This window comes from Pocillopora verrucosa, chromosome 6, assembly GCF_036669915.1.
Source record: "Pocillopora verrucosa isolate sample1 chromosome 6, ASM3666991v2, whole genome shotgun sequence".
NCBI lineage: Eukaryota > Metazoa > Cnidaria > Anthozoa > Scleractinia > Pocilloporidae > Pocillopora > Pocillopora verrucosa.
In genome coordinates, this window is record NC_089317.1 from 17,230,274 (window position 1) to 17,246,062 (window position 15,789).

Here is a 15,789-nt window from a genome sequence, read left to right on the forward strand (position 1 = left end):
TGTATCATTTCATTCCAGTCCGTGCTATGTGAAGGTGCAATTGATAGCTGGCTCCCTGGATTGATCGGTTCCCTGAAGCAAACTCTCTTGGATCAACTCACATCAGTGCTTTCTCCTGCCCCACTTGTAAGTAACGAAGCCCAGCCTGACAACGCTGAGGGTGCAGCCCAGCTTGACGTGCCCCCCCGGACAGCTGGAAGTATGAGCAGAGTGGAGAGATCGTTCACTCTGGACAATTGCTCTGAAGTGATTTTGTTGGCGACGCAAATTGAGTTGTGCAAAAAGATCGATAAGTCACTAAAACAGGTATAGTGTTTACTTTATGTAGTGCTGGTAACTTGGCTTTATTTCTTCATTCGGAGAGAGAGACTACTGGTGATGACTGAAAGCTCGATAATGTGATGCGAACAAAATGTTTGAGCAGCTCATCCCGAGTTTCTGTCGCTTAGTGGTGATGCTTCAGATCCCCGAAAGGAATGTTATGGCTTTAAGTTCTTGTTAGAGACTCACATATCTCTTCGTCCGCACATTCGCGTCAGATTTTTACCGTAGATGTGTAGTAAATATCTTTGCCAGACTGTTTTTGATTTCTGTTTGGTATCACAGGCAATGTTTCAAAGTTGCTTTTTTTATCTTTATAATTATTATTATTGTTATAAATTTACTGATCGAAAATTACTTAGTAACTTACTTTGAATATTTTAAATGTATTGTCATCCCAGGTGGCAAGCGGCGAGAACAAAGAAGCCCTAGGCGAAGTCTATGACAAGCTAACCACGATTTTAGAAGCCACAGCGATGATGCTTAAAGGTGTCGATAAGGAAGGCCAGCCACAGGGAGCTGACGCTGGATACGACAGTGGCGTGAACAGTGATAATGACCCGGAAGAAGCAGCTATGAAAAAGATGAGTCGTAACACCAGTGCCAGTCAAGACCGGCCTGGTACAGGTGTGGCACAAAACGACGAAGAAGTCTCGAACATTTCCGGTGTGTCGCAAAAACAGAGGGTGCCACCTGAACCGGATGAAGCAAAACCTCAAGGCGTGAATAACAAGATGCTGCTATTTCCGAGCCAGATTCAGAAGATCAGTAACATCATCGCCATGTTATCACACAAGAGAAACTTGGTTCAGAGGCTGATCGAACACAGACAAGAGTGGGAGGCACTTAAGAACCCAGAAGACAGTTTTGATTGGCAGTGCCACGCGCGTTGCCGCTGGGAAGAAGAACAGCAGGCTTTCAAAGTCGACATTTTGGACATGGAATTTGATTACGGATTCGAATATCAGGGCACCACATCGAGACTGGTTCTCAGTCCTCTTACGGATAAGTGTTTTGTGGGTCTAGCTCAAGCAGTCAAGACACGAATGGTTGGAGTTTTTACGGGCGAGTTCGTAAGTATTAAAATTCTCTCGTTGTATTTGCAGATTGATTGTCCACGATGTTTACTGTCTGTCACGTTAGATCAAGACGGCAAGCGGTTAACCCCAGTGACAAATAGTGGACCAAAAACAGCATGAAATTGTCGTTAAATAGCAGGGGTACAATTGTGGTACACCCAGTGGCTTTGTAGATGGTGCACTTGATACCGGATTTAGGCTTACAGCTGGTGAACAGGCGGGAAAACAGGACAAAATTCTGTAGGGCATGCTGCCAGGAGGAGCAATAAGCTGCCACAGTGAGGCTAGTCAATGTCAGGTCCTTTGAATTAGCGTAGTGACTAATATACTTCCTTAAGTGGTTCAAGTGCCGGTTTTCTCTCTTTAGGGAGCTGGAAAGACAGAAACCATCACTGAACTGGCCAGGATTCTAGGCAGTCCGCTGTACACATTCAATTGCTCCACGCCAATGAACAGAAGTACTCTTATCGACATCTTCAGAGGTCTTGCCTGTTCTGGTATGTTTAGTGCGTGTTGTGTGTAGGTAGAGTGGAACTGAGAATACAGACAGAACATAACAAGAAATTATGTAACCTTTGTCTAACTTCCAGGGCTCGTTTACATACTGCTGTTCCTTTATGTGCGGCTGTAGTGTTCAACACAGGCATCTCCAACATTATTCGGAAACATTTTGTACACAACATTTTTCCTCGACATTTGTTTCTTGAGCTGCCTTTTCCTTCTTTTAAAGCGGGTTTAAAACGAAATGTGATTTCAATTCGATTAATTCCTTGATTTATTTTGGAAATATTTACATCTCAGTTTTTGTTGTTCATTTTCATTCCAACTGGCGACTCCTTACAACTCTTCAGCCCAAAATATAATTTAACCCTTTAACTCCCAGAGAAGAGTAATATATATAACTTCTACATATAATATCCATACGTTATCTAGCAAACGGGTCATGAGAATATTCAAGCCTATCAGATAGAAGTTTTTATCTTGATTTAACGCAAAATTCTCCTACCTAGTTTACAAGGAAATGTGTATCAGCTAGTGGGGAGAATTAGCAATCAGATTTTTGGAGTTAAAGGGTTCAAGAAAGCTTCAGATGATAACGCCTGGTGATCCTTTAAGATTATGTGGTCATCACATGTGATATCCTTTTGAATAACTAGGCTCGCTGTTTATTTAGTTTCCTTTATCATCTTCTTTTCTTTATTATTAGGTGCATGGATTTGCCTTAATAACATTTCGACCATTCAGCCGCCCGTTTTGTCTGTTTTAACACAACTTGTGACAGTAGTTCTTGATGGTTTGAAAGCAAGCAAGTCCACGGTTGTTCTTCACAACGATGAGATAACACTGGTGCCTCAAGGCGCGTGCTTTGGAACACTGAATTACTCTGCTGACCAGCACAAAACGGAATACGATCCATCGGTGGGTTTTTTCCCGTCCTTCAAGTCATCCGCCACTTTTCTTCCTGTAGATCTGTGGGAAAAGTTCCGCCCTGTGGAACTCGTTGGTCCTGATCTGCAGGTCATTATTCAGGTGTGGCTGTTAAGCCAGGGCTTCACGCAGGTGTCCTCTCTGGCATCCAAGATTGTGACCCTAAGGAACCTTTGCCTGCAGCTACTTCCGAGCTCCTCTAAACCTCTCCCAGCAGACCTCTGTTTATGTCTTCAAAAGTGTGTCGGCTGGGGAGCTTATGCTTTGAAAAGAATGATTGAGGATGCAGGATCTCATTTGGGGACAAGTTCTGAAGAGGTTCACGTGTTAGCTACAAATAAAGGACCCTTGAACGAGGGGGAAGATGTCTCAGAACGTGCAGAGTCTCCTACTGAAGCTGTTGATGCTGTGAATGTACCACTCGAAGCACTCAGACACGATGGTAAGTTGTGTCATAAATTTGTCAGTGTTAAAATTGCAGGCTTTTGTTCCCAACGTAAACCCCAGAGCCCTTTCCCTCCTTTGCAGCTTGTTAAGAACGAGTGCAACTCCTGCCATGTTTTAAATATCTTTTTATGTTACTATGTTGTCTTGGGTTTGTTCTTCAATTAGAACTTCTGGGACCAATGGAAAACCAGGATGCATCCAATGTGCAAGACGAGCAAGAGATACTAAAACTCGAGGAACGTGCCGTTGTACTTGCCTTGCGAGACGCATTTATGCCTGGTTTGGACGGGAGTGATGCCGTCATGTTCGCCACTCTGTTAGCAGATCTGTTCCCCAACGTTCAGGTTCCAATGATCTTTGAAAGTTACGGCTCGGAAGGGACTAAGATGCAAATGAATGAGCAAGTGAGCAACTTAGAGGAGATTCCTGTGCTCTCCAAGACTGGTGAACTCGGTGTAAATAATGCGGAAGGTGCGTAGATAATATAATGTGGCAAAACAAATAATCTAGTTGTGGTAATCAAATATATTAGATAGAGATCACCAATATCTTAGCGATTGAACTTTTAACTTAATACCACAACTATTTCATTATATTCATCACACTCATTTTCTCTTTATTTTTATTTATTTACTTGTCACAGCATGAATGTATATGGGATAAAAATGGAATTGTAGTTTTTATTGATTATATGTTGACTGGGCCAACTGATGTAATATAAGGAGGGCCACGGGTTTGTCAGTCTATGACTGTAAAGTGTTTACCCTCGTTAAATTTATTTGTTTATTTATTTATTTGTATATTTATTTACACAAAAAATTAAATAAATTAAACAAGAGGAAAGAGTCGAAGGATATTATTTGTCCAACACGTAGCCAACTACAAGTACATTGGCTACGATGTGGAATACTTTGAACCCCAAGAATTCATTGTCAGAGTAATATCATACGGTTGGAATCAAAGAACATTAAACTAACGTACAAACTCCTAAATACATACGTTGGCTCTAAATTGATAAGTTTTGTCTTGTGTTTTCAGTGCTGAGTGATATGCAATCTGCTATAAAAGTGGCTACGAGCAAACTTGGTCTGCAACCCGGTGCTGCTTTTCAAGCCAGAGTGGCTCAGTTGGCCGAGCTTGTCAAAGCGCACAAGCTGGTGAGTCATACTTTTTAATATTTGTTGGTTTGTGATGATTTGAAGCGGTTGGAACGAGCTTGTGCGCGTTCTTCTACTACTCTCTTCCTGCGTCACCATATCTGTATTTTCAGTTGAAACATTTATCCTAACATTTTAATATTTGTTATTTGCAATCTTTTTTAATCTTCTCCATCCTTAATTTTACACTTTTCGTTTTGGTTTCTCGTTAGTGCTCGTTTTCGCTAGGAATCTATTATTGTTAGGCACATTTGGTAATAAATGAAGAAGGGTGGTAAATGTTTTAAGCTCGGTCGTCTAATAAAGAAAGACGTGATTCATTTGTCACGAGCATGTGACGACGAGGATTCCAACCTCACACCTTTATACATAGCGTTTCGATGCTCTAACACTGAGCTACAGAGGACTGCAGCGAACTCTTTCGTGACGAATACTTTATGAAGCAATCGCGGAAAATATTGCGTACACAACTATACAAATTTACATAATTTTCACTTTATTTCAGCGCCAGACATTATGACTTACCTGCTTTAAATCCTCCTAGAGTCAAATAAAGCCGTCACAAACTAATCTGTGTCAATTTGACCACTTGGCTAGCTACTCACAAGCAAAAAGATCAAACTAAGATCACTATAGCAAAGACACAAACTTGTTTAATAAACCTTCTTGTTATCTCAGGTGTGTATAACTGGACCAAGTGGGTGTGGGAAGACCGAGTGCATCAGGACCTTGGGTGCGGCTCACAGAGAGATGGGACACTTGGTGAAGACAGACATAGTGTGCACAGAGGCTGTAGAGTCTGAGGAGCTACTTGGATATGTAGACCCTGAAACTAGGTGTGTAACGGAGGGAGGGGGGGGGATAAGAGGGAAGGGGGAATGGATGATTGCGATAGTGAAACCCATTAAACGTGGTTGGCTTGTCGTTTCATAAGGTTTTCGATGCACGGCGTAGTACCCAGTTAAGGCGAAAGCTTGGCGCAGTTCCATTGTACTCTTGAAACGATACAGAGTGCGTTTGTTTCAGCGATGTTCTCGCTTAACTCTTACATCTTTGTTTCTTTGATCTTTCGTTGCAAAGAGAATAAATCTAGACCTACAATGTAGGTTTAGATTTTCAAAAACATCACTGGTATACAACAGCTCTTTTCAAAGTTAGATACCTTCTGGAAGAACGGAATTCTAGAAATAAGGTAAACACTCTTTTATTTTTTTTATCCAGGGAATGGCGAGATGGTGTATTGACTGTGTTACTTAGACGACAGGCTCAGCAACTTCGTCTCCAGGAGACAGAGAGCAAAACTGCGGGAAAGCCTTTGATGAAATGGCTTCACTTGGACGGGACGGTAATGTACCCACCATGAATTATTAAGTTATTTCAACAGAACTATTACTTACCAACGATTTGTTTAATTTCTTCTTACTGCAGATCGATCCATTGCAAATGGAATTGTTTGGTTCAGTCGTACAGAATACAGGTTAGTGTTTCCGGTCGTTGATTTGCTGCGATGAGGCAATCGAGCAATTTGATTTTCAACTGTGTGTCTCCACCTGTCCAGGATTGTATTAATGTTGCTCTGTTATGTTCTGTGATTGATTTAAGAAACTTGCACCAAACCCTCGGCCAACCTGATCCCAAACGAAAACCAATAGCGACTTGGTCTCTCACCTTTCCCTGAACATCAGGCAGCTTGCTCCTTTTAGTTATTTCCTTTACCTCTTTGTTACATTTTCCTCTTTTCCATATGCCTTTTTACAATACTTTGGTTGTTTTTTTACAACAATCAATTGAAACGCGCTCTCTGCACAGTTCGAGCTTTGTTTATGTTTATGTGATTTTATCAACTTGTTTGAGCTTCGACGTTTTAGTTTGTGGAAATATTTTAGAATAATTCCTCTAGATCATCATCAGTAATTATTCATCTATATTTTTTTACAGGAACGGTAGTTATTGGCAACAACGAACGAATTAAAATTCCAGATGCTTTGCTTATCGTTTGGGAAGTAAGAATGTTTTTTAAGTTTTATTTTCAGTCAACAACTCTTGATTAATACTCGTGAAAACCAAATTAGACTTTGTTATTAAATATCCCTTTGACTTTCCATTAAAGCTGGAAACTCTAGAGAATCTCAGTCCAGCGGTACTCTCCTCCGTGGGCATGCTCTGTATGAACACTTCCGATGTCAATTGGCCACTTTTGGTTGACCGTTGGCTCGCCAAACGCTCCGAACGCGAGGCAGATCCGTTGAGAGAGCTTTGTGATCGCTATATTGGTCCAACATTGGCGTACCTGGCATCCAAAACATCGGTCCCACCTATTTCAGGAGTACCACCAACACAAAACAAGCCTTCAAAGTTGCGTCACGTGGTACCTGTAAGCGAGATGGGTATGGTGAACACTCTGCTGACTTTAGTAGAGGTAGGCCTGTGAGTTGTGTGCATTGGTAAAATTTTTTATTATCAGGTTGGGAAATAAGAACTTTGTGGTACTTTATTTTTAAAGTATATCCCTGTGGTTCAGTATGAAGAGCCATCGAGAATTGGTACTCTTGGTGGACAGGATGCTAGTACGGTTGTAAAGTATTCGTAGCACCTCATTGGTACACATCGTACTCGGGGGGGGGGGGGGGGAGGAGGAAGGGGCACTGTGAAAGATAAAGGAAATTTTCCTTTGTACAAAACTAGCAAATCAAGTCACGGTATAAATTTATTTTAAAGGATTGACCTGAATCACATATGTTGATCGATCTTGATAGCAATAACATGCCGAGAACTCTGTTTTGTTCCCCTCACAGTTAGCCTTCATTTAAATTATAATCTAGGAGAGTCTTTTCCAGGGGTTTAGATTTGAAGCCCAGAGCTTCCAGTGTGTATGAGGATTGACAGCGAGAAATTTATAGTTTCACTTCAGCTACTTTCGGCATGTCGATCTGTATTTTGTAGGCAATCATATCAAACTATTCAGACTTGATGCTACCAGAGCTTGAAAATTATTTCTGCTACTCTGCCATGTGGGCGTTTGGTGGCACGTTAGTGGAAGAACATCGTCCATTTTTCAGTCAGTGGTGGAGAGAAAAGTGGAAAGATTATGTGATGCTCCCTGGAGACGAAGAGGTTGGTGATCAATTTATTCGTGCTAACCCCCTAAGTAGTAACAACTAATAAACTCAACAAGAGCCTGGGAAATAACTTTAAATTGATAAGAAATGGAGGCAGCAGCAACACATACGAATATTTTACCTATTTATGCAAGTTCTAAGAATTCTTCAAATCATTCCCCTTCGCAGCGTATGAGTTTAATTCACTCACCCCGTTAAATTAATGCATTGTTGAGGTTAGATATGTTAGAAGTTACCGAAACGAGGGCTTCGGAGAGAACTTTGTATTGATAAGCAGTGGAGGCAGTGACCACACTTTCATGTATTAGGGCTGTTTATGCAAGCTCTCAGAATTTGTTACCATCAAACACGCTCAGTATTTCAAGTCCCCCCACTAGGCTCAGTGTGAAAGTTATTTTTCATTTGAAGTTATGCACTTTTGAGGTTGGGTGTAATCGAAATTTTCGACAGCCATTATGTTAACTCTGTCTTTCAGGGCTGCTAACTTGTTAGTTCACTTTTTAATCATTTTATTTTTTCATCTTCAACATCCAGCGCCACCTCCAATGTTGCCCTAGTGTGCTTTCTGCGGCTGCACAGAGCATATTTGCCTTCCTGTCATTGGTCTGAACCAAATATAGCAAATACCTGATAAACTCTCATTAGTGGCGTACTCTCTTTGTTCTAACAGGTGTGGAATTACTACGTGTTTCCCGAGACTCACGAATTCCTCAGCTGGGCCGACTCAGTTCCTCCTTACTCACAGACAGCAGCTGAAGGCATTCCTAATGAAGCATATGTTCACACGATACAGAATGAGGTCAGAATTATGCTCATTTTGTCTTATTTAGGCTAAATAGGAATTTTGGTCCACATCAAATTGCGTACAGTTTTAAAGAATTTAACTCCTTAATTTGTTAACAGCGTATTTCTCACCTTGTTGGTTTGCTGAGCGATGGCGGAAAACCGGTTTTACTGGTGGGCGAAGCCGGTTGCGGAAAGACATCCATCTTACGTCATCGAATCAAACAACATGGTGGAGATATTGGTGAGGTTTTAAGCTTGACAGTGTTTTGTAATAAGTTCACCACATCCAGAAGCTTGTGGAAAGAACTGTCATCTTGCCTGGAATGGAAACACGCCAGAACTTTCGTACCGAAAGGAAACAAGAGGTTAACTTGTCTGATTGACGATCTTAATCTGAGCAGGGTAAGTTAACCACTATATTTGGGAATTTCTGAACTTTCAGTATAGGTCCATCTGAAGACTGCAGCCGCGTGATTTAGGAGATCCAAAATTTAGTGACTAGGTTGAAAAACAATAGTCACAGAAACATTTCTAGACTTATTCGGCCATACTCCGCCCTTGAATCATGCTATTGGGCCTGTTAAAACTCTATTTTGTCGTTGTCCCCCATAACGTCAGTGTAAGTCTTTTTCTTTTACGTTGCCGTTTTTTCGTGAAGTTGCAATGGGAAACTCTTGCTTGATTTAGTTATTAGCATAAAGAAAAGCAAAATTTCCCTTACATCATTTGAAAGCTCGTAATCTTCGTTATTTTGTTTCGTCTCGTAGGCAAACAATTTTGGTGCCCAGACCGCTCAGCAGTTAGTTCGCCAACACATTGATCATGGCGGCGTTATTGACCCGGAAACCCACCAATGGCGGGAAATACATGACGTCACTTACCTGTCATCATACAATCCACAAACTCCGCCTACAACAGCTCGACTAAACAGGCGACTGTTGCGTCACTTTGCGCTGTTCAACGTCACGTTCCCTAAGTAAGTAGTTTAGAGGGGTTTCAGATTAACTGCGCTGTAATCATGACGAGATAAGCCCCAGTGAAAGCCTCATGAAGATTACCTCCGTCTTCGTGTCAAGTCCCTATATTAGGTGTGTTAAATACCAGTGATCTTGAAAAGAAGACGAAGCCCTAATCTCTGGTTTTCTTGGTTAATAGCATCGTAACATTTGAGCCTAACGTAATGAATTTTAATTTCCTCTTTCAGCCAAGATGAACTGCACCATATCTACACTCAACAGCTTGAGAAACACTTTATAATTCATGTAACTCAGTCCCAGCACACAACTAACGACAATGCATCACAAGAAGCTGCTGAGGGTCATTCCCAACACCACGGGACCGGTGACCACGACAAGGCCATCCGGGATCTATTGTCTGACGTTAGTCACGTGACGGTAGAGCTCCAGGATCACCTGCGGGGCATGTTTCTGCCCACGTCACAGAGATGTCACTACATGTTTACCATGACGGATTTGACCATGGTGTTCAGGTGTGGAATTATAGAGACTCTCCTGTAGAAGGATAGATCGAACTAAGAGACTGAGTCTCTTTTTGTCTAAAAGGAAAACCAGAGTAACCTCCACGGCTAAGGAAATTTCTAAAGGGGCCGGTGAACACATAAAGTAAAAACACGCAATTTTTTTGAAGCGCATGTGACTAAATGACGTTTGGTTTTAGTTCTGTATCTGATTGATTGAGAGAATTGCGCAAGTTTTCTTGCCCAATTACAGTGCAAAAGAAAAAAACAAAATCTAATGTTAGATTTCAGTTTCCAGAAATTCTGGGAGGACCTTGAAATAACTAAAACGTAAAGAACGTTGTTATTCGTTTTTTCATGAGCGAGAGAGAAAGACTGAATCTGAGGCCCCCTTTGGATTCACACCCTAGAACTTGGACTCCCCATTATTGCCCCACGCGCATGACAAGGCGGTAGACATCCTTTCCTTTTCCTAACTTCGCTCAAAATTTGCTAAAAACATACATATTTGGTAACTTAGCTAAAGTGGAAAACCCAGACGGCCTTAGTAGAAATTGAAATTGCGGAGAAAAAGTTCTTAAATTTCTAAGTTTTTTTTTATCTTAACTTCCTTTTCGATTCTGTACAGAAACCTTTGCCTTACATTACGCCCGGGTTGCGCTTCTCAAGACCTCTTGTTACTATGGAAACATGAATGTGACTGGATCTACGGGCGCCGTTTGATTGACTCAGTCGACAAGGAGAGATTTCAACAGACATTCCTGAATGCTGCTAAAAAACGCTTTACTGAGGACGAACAGGTATGTATGAAAGTTTTTGTACGCCATGAATAGATTAGTTCATGTATTTAGTTCTTTTTATTGATATGTATGAATGGTTTCTGTTTTTTTGTGGAAGTTTACAGACTTTGCTCTCGTATCGATCCCAATTTGAATATTTTGTCATTATCCTGTTTCGCTCGTGTCTATTCGGTTTTCTTTCATAATTCCGCTCGGTCATTCTTTATTTCATGTTCGTTTGTTCGACTGGTCGGTCGGTCCTTCGGTCCTTCGGTCCTTCTCCGGCGCATTCTAATTTTGAACTGTTCGTTCGTTCTTTAGTCTGTGCGTCATTTTGCAATATGTACTCTTAAATCTGTCGATTGCCTCTACTTTCTTTTAGCTGTCGATTGTGACCAGCCCCACGCCTTTCTTCACGAACCTAGTGGATTCTGAAGAAAGCACGGGTGAGGTGATTGGTGCTGGATCGTCGGAAGGTGCCGAAGATGACGTACATTTGTCGTATAGAAACGTCTCCGATATGGCAAAGGTGGGTCATCCTTTCATGAATAGGCAAGAGGAGTGTTGTAAGCTTGAACTCTAGTTCTCTGCAAAGTACATTCGGTCGCTATTGGATGATTAATTATTGATGAAATAGCATATCTACGAAGTGACCTTCCTTCTTCTCAAGTAAAGAAATGATCCTCGCGCATGGACTGCAATTGAAGCAATTGCAGCAAAGAAGCCTGAAAAAATTCCGGCTTCGACGGGATTCGAACCCATGCCTCTCAGGTAATACTGGGCTAAGAAGAAACGTGGGGAGTTTCTGAGTTGAGAGTGTTTAAGTCTGAATTTGGAGTGGTGGTTTTTGTGGAGGGGTAAAACTAGACAACTGAAAGGAAGCCTTCAGAGCAAGGTCGAAAATCAACGACCAACTCAGCCCACAAGTGACCCCAGGCTCAGGACCCAAACCATTACGCTTAACTTGTTACCTTAGAAAGAAACCGAGGATGTCGCTATTGGTTAGCTTTCTATGTTTCTGCTAAATGAGAGTTATCAATGTTCTCAACGGCATTTTTTTTGTGTTGTTTAGGTTCAAGCTGTGTTGGAGCACGGGATTGAAGAATATAACAAGGACTTTCCAAGACTTAAAATTACCCTTTATGAGGTGAAGTTCCCTTTTAGATGCATCTTTTGTCTCTCTGCCTAATTCACAATGACTGGTTATATCAATGCCAAAGGCTTTAGTAGGAAATTTTGAATGTTAAATATTTTTCAAAGTCTTCTTCTTTAATCACGCATTCTTTCTTTATTAGCCATTATTAGGCATGGAAAATAATTGGTAGTAACTGTCAAGTTTTTCTCGTTGACAGGATGTGATGGAAACCATCTGCCGCCTGGTCAGAGTTCTCCAGAGCCCCCATGAATGTGGTCACGCCCTGTTGATATCACAGGGTTCTCCTGGTATGAGTACAAACTTGGCCCAGCTTGCAGCTCATCTGTGTGGTTACTCTGTGTTCAGAATCAACTCCTCAGCTCTGACGACCTCTGAAAGATACACACTGGACAGTTTCAAGGGAGATTTGGTGTCGGCTTACACAAGGGCAGGTGTCAAGGTGATCACCAGCTACCAGTTCAATTCAATACCAACATTGAAATCGCTACGCTAAGAGTTCAGAATTTCTAACCAAAATAACCCTTTTTAATGCCTTTTGTAGGGTGAACATTTAATGCTGTTGTTACCGGAGTCAGATTTGACTGACGAAGACTTCCTTGTTCATGTTAGCGAGTTCCTAGTGTCCTCCTCAATATCGCATCTCTTTACCGAGGAAGAACAGACGTCAGTTATCAACGCTGTCAGAACTGAAGTCACGCAGGCCGGTCTGGCGTACACACGAGATGTCGCGTGGGATTTCTTCCTCAAGTAAGCTCTACGCTGCTTTTTTTGTGTCTCGAAACATGTTTTGGGAAGTGTATCTCGTTAAGATCTCAATGTTACTGGTTGTGAACCGATGTTTAAAGAATCTTCAGTCAGAACTGCCAGGATTGATCCTATGACATCGCGGTGTGATGCTTAAACCAACTTAGCTATGAAGGCCAAAGCGTCCATGGGATAAAATAGAACATTTCATCGAAAACGCGTTACCAGCTGCTGTTCTAACCTGAAATACTTTAACTTCTCTTCCCCAGGACCGTCAGAGAAAACCTCCGTGTTATTCTGACCGTGTCATCACTGGGACCAAGGTTTCAGAAGCGCTGCCGTGATTTTCCTTCCTTAATGAACACAGTGTCCATCATCCTCTTACCCCACTGGTCTAAGGAAGCGTTGGTGACGCATGCGTATCATGTCCTCAAAGGTAACTTCATTCATGCTTTACATGTTAACTACTCCAAAATGCAAGGCGTGGCTCCTGCTTACTTATATACGCCTCTGATTGGTGTGTGATGATACATGATCATTTTTGTCATTCCCTCTAGATGTCGAGACTTTCTCACCAGTGCAGACAGAAAATTTAGCCCACTTGCTGGCTTCCATGCACTTGTCCATAAAACAAAAGGATTCTGGCGAAGAACAGTGTGGAACATACGGACATATTACCAATACGGGATTTGAAGTCTTTGTAGAGAGGTAACCAGCCTTTTTAAAGCTAATTTTGCGAAATTTTTATTTGCTTTCTCAGGTGAGAATAAAAAAATCGATTGAAGCCATGACCTTCAGAGGTGAGCTGCAATTTAAGCGATTGCAGAAGATAAGCCTGAAAAAAATCCAGGCTTCGATAAGATTCGAACCGAGGCCTCCTAGATACTAGTCGGGTGCTATTACCAACTGAGCTATGGAGCCACATGTTGAACAGGAGCTCATTGTATCAGGGTAAAAAATAGCTACAATAACTCAAGGCTGAAAGAGGCACTCAGTGTAACTTTAACTCTAAAAAATGTGTTCAATGTCACGAGAATCAATGTTAGTAACCCAGAGGCCAAAAGGTACAAGAGCAAAATACTTTCAACGTTGTTTTGAACGATTCTTTTTTCCAGGTTTGTATGTTTGATCAAAAAGCGCCAACAAGTTTTACGAAGCGAACATGAACAAATGGCGGCAGCTCTTCAGACTATCGAACGAGGAACACAGCTGGCAGAACAACTGAAGACACAGCTTGGACATGAAAAGATGGTGCTTGAACAGAAGAAAGAGGTTTGTTCCCACCGAATGTAAATTCAGCTCGAAATTTCACTTTTTCGTTCGTTCTGCCACCGCTTCTGCGACTTAACTTTAACAAACCAACAATTAAATATTATGAAAGTTGGACAGTTCTAACTTATGATTGAAGAAATAGGCAGTTGCTGTACAACTGACGAAAAATTCAACTCTGTATAAGCAACACTTCGTCAACCATTTGTCAGTGTCTGTAGCTTCTGAAACTCGAATACATATGTCCCGTTTGAAGTGTGTTGGTTAGACCGGCCTTCAACTTCATGCTATTGCTCTTAGCTTTCGTTTGGCTTTGATTTAATTGTAATTATTTTCGTGTCTATCTTTTCAGGGAAATCTTCAGTTACTGCTGCAGATTGGTCAGGTAACAGAGAGTACTTCGAAAATGCGATTTTATTTATTGAACAGCGTTAGTAAATTGTATGGGCCCTGGGAGCTTTTTGTATGATAAAGAGAATATGCTTTTTTTTTATTTTTAAGGACAAAGCGATAGCTGAGGAACAAGTTAGACTCGTGAAGCGACAGCAAGAGAGAATACAGAAACTAAAGAAGGTAAATCGATAATTCCAAACGCAGTAGCTACACGTAGTCGTTTTCAAGCGATAGTAAACCAGCTTGACTGTAACTGTTCGTATCGTACGTGAGACTGGGCCCTTTGGAAATAATATTTTCTTAGCTGATAGACAAATCGCTGTTTTTGTAAAGTGGAATAGATACACAAGTGAACGCAAAGGAGCAAAGCAACATTTTTTAACGTGCAATACGTTTGCCAATTTCTCAGCTATCTCCTTTAAGACTTTTAAATTGACGCACAAATCGATATGCAAGTTTGCGAGTCATTTTAGATTTGTGGCGGAGTTGGTTGAGATAATGGGAAGAGTTTATTCGACCATTGATAGAGCCTGACAGAGCAAAACTTAAGTATTCTCGGGTCACTTGGACAATCATAGATCCAAATGAGTTCCGAATGTTCCGCGAAATTAAATCTTTTGTCGTTCCCAGGCTTTACCTGAATACCAAATAGCACATGAGCGAGCGGTGTTCAAGGCTGCTGCTGTCGTGTCTGATACCAAAAGAGTGTTAAAGAACCTCGATGGACAGGGACTGGCAGAATTACGCGCTCTGCAGAAACCAGATAATGAAATTGAAGATCTCTTGGCTGCCATCATCATTATAGGTGAGCATGGCAAGTTTTTGTTTAGTGTAGGGGCCAGCGTACCCTTGGTGAAAATGAATATGACACAACAACTTGCATGCGTCCAGACTCCTTGTATTCTTGTAAACAACGATTTACGTACCAGGATTTATCCGGCGACGATTCGAAGTTATTGCTTCTTACAGGAAAGTCTCAAAATCCTTAGCTAAAAACTAAACATGGCGAAAAACGGCAAAAAAACTTCAAACGACGCCCAAGCAACGCACATGGCGTGAGAAACTGCGCCTTAGGTATATTTTCAGCGGCGCTATAGACTGTAAGTAAATTCAACGAATCATACATTTAGCGAAGACGAAAATAATTTTCTGATCCCAACAAAATGCAGAACGTGACTCATTTATGAACCTGGTGATGTCTCAGCTCACCAGGGCATAGGAGCGCAGAATCCGATCCTCTGAAGTTCGATTCGTCATTGGGACGCAGATGTATTTTATTGGTCTCTTTTCATTTTGCAGTGAAATCGCCATCATCTGACTTGACATGGAACAAGGGAGCTAAACGCCTTATGGCCAATTTAGACAGGTGAGGCCGTAAATAATGTTCATGATTTTAATTCTGGGCGCTGAAAGGAAACCTTTTCTGAAATAAGAGGATAACAGCGATCCCCTCACATTGTGGTGGCCTGGGACCGATTTCTGGACCTGGTATCACATACGAGTAAGGATTACTGATTTATCTCGTCCATGGCCCAACGATTTCCCTCTGTTATTTGTAGAAATCCGATTTCAATATTTTAGGCTAAATTCAACTAATTAGCGTGTTAAGATGCTATCATTGATGAAAATTATAC

General features: G+C 41.4%; 1 protein-coding gene across 2 annotated transcripts in view; it reads left to right on the top strand.

Moving 5' to 3' along the window:
- The window catches only part of LOC131775104 (uncharacterized), a 52,053-nt gene that overhangs the window by 22,447 nt on the left and 13,817 nt on the right, over positions 1-15,789 (top strand). For both annotated transcript variants that reach the window (XM_066169247.1, XM_066169248.1), the window contains exons 38-65: positions 19-306; positions 723-1,394; positions 1,768-1,897; positions 2,608-3,270; positions 3,441-3,746; positions 4,314-4,432; positions 5,111-5,268; positions 5,654-5,777; positions 5,861-5,909; positions 6,371-6,435; positions 6,543-6,851; positions 7,376-7,546; positions 8,222-8,350; positions 8,455-8,739; positions 9,105-9,313; positions 9,542-9,826; positions 10,443-10,614; positions 10,976-11,122; positions 11,666-11,740; positions 11,946-12,188; positions 12,291-12,496; positions 12,763-12,929; positions 13,051-13,201; positions 13,609-13,765; positions 14,115-14,147; positions 14,264-14,335; positions 14,786-14,960; positions 15,455-15,521. In XM_066169247.1, coding sequence (XP_066025344.1) covers positions 19-306; positions 723-1,394; positions 1,768-1,897; positions 2,608-3,270; positions 3,441-3,746; positions 4,314-4,432; positions 5,111-5,268; positions 5,654-5,777; positions 5,861-5,909; positions 6,371-6,435; positions 6,543-6,851; positions 7,376-7,546; positions 8,222-8,350; positions 8,455-8,739; positions 9,105-9,313; positions 9,542-9,826; positions 10,443-10,614; positions 10,976-11,122; positions 11,666-11,740; positions 11,946-12,188; positions 12,291-12,496; positions 12,763-12,929; positions 13,051-13,201; positions 13,609-13,765; positions 14,115-14,147; positions 14,264-14,335; positions 14,786-14,960; positions 15,455-15,521 — 5,627 coding nt within the window. The remainder of the gene's footprint in view (positions 1-18; positions 307-722; positions 1,395-1,767; positions 1,898-2,607; positions 3,271-3,440; positions 3,747-4,313; positions 4,433-5,110; positions 5,269-5,653; positions 5,778-5,860; positions 5,910-6,370; positions 6,436-6,542; positions 6,852-7,375; positions 7,547-8,221; positions 8,351-8,454; positions 8,740-9,104; positions 9,314-9,541; positions 9,827-10,442; positions 10,615-10,975; positions 11,123-11,665; positions 11,741-11,945; positions 12,189-12,290; positions 12,497-12,762; positions 12,930-13,050; positions 13,202-13,608; positions 13,766-14,114; positions 14,148-14,263; positions 14,336-14,785; positions 14,961-15,454; positions 15,522-15,789) is intronic.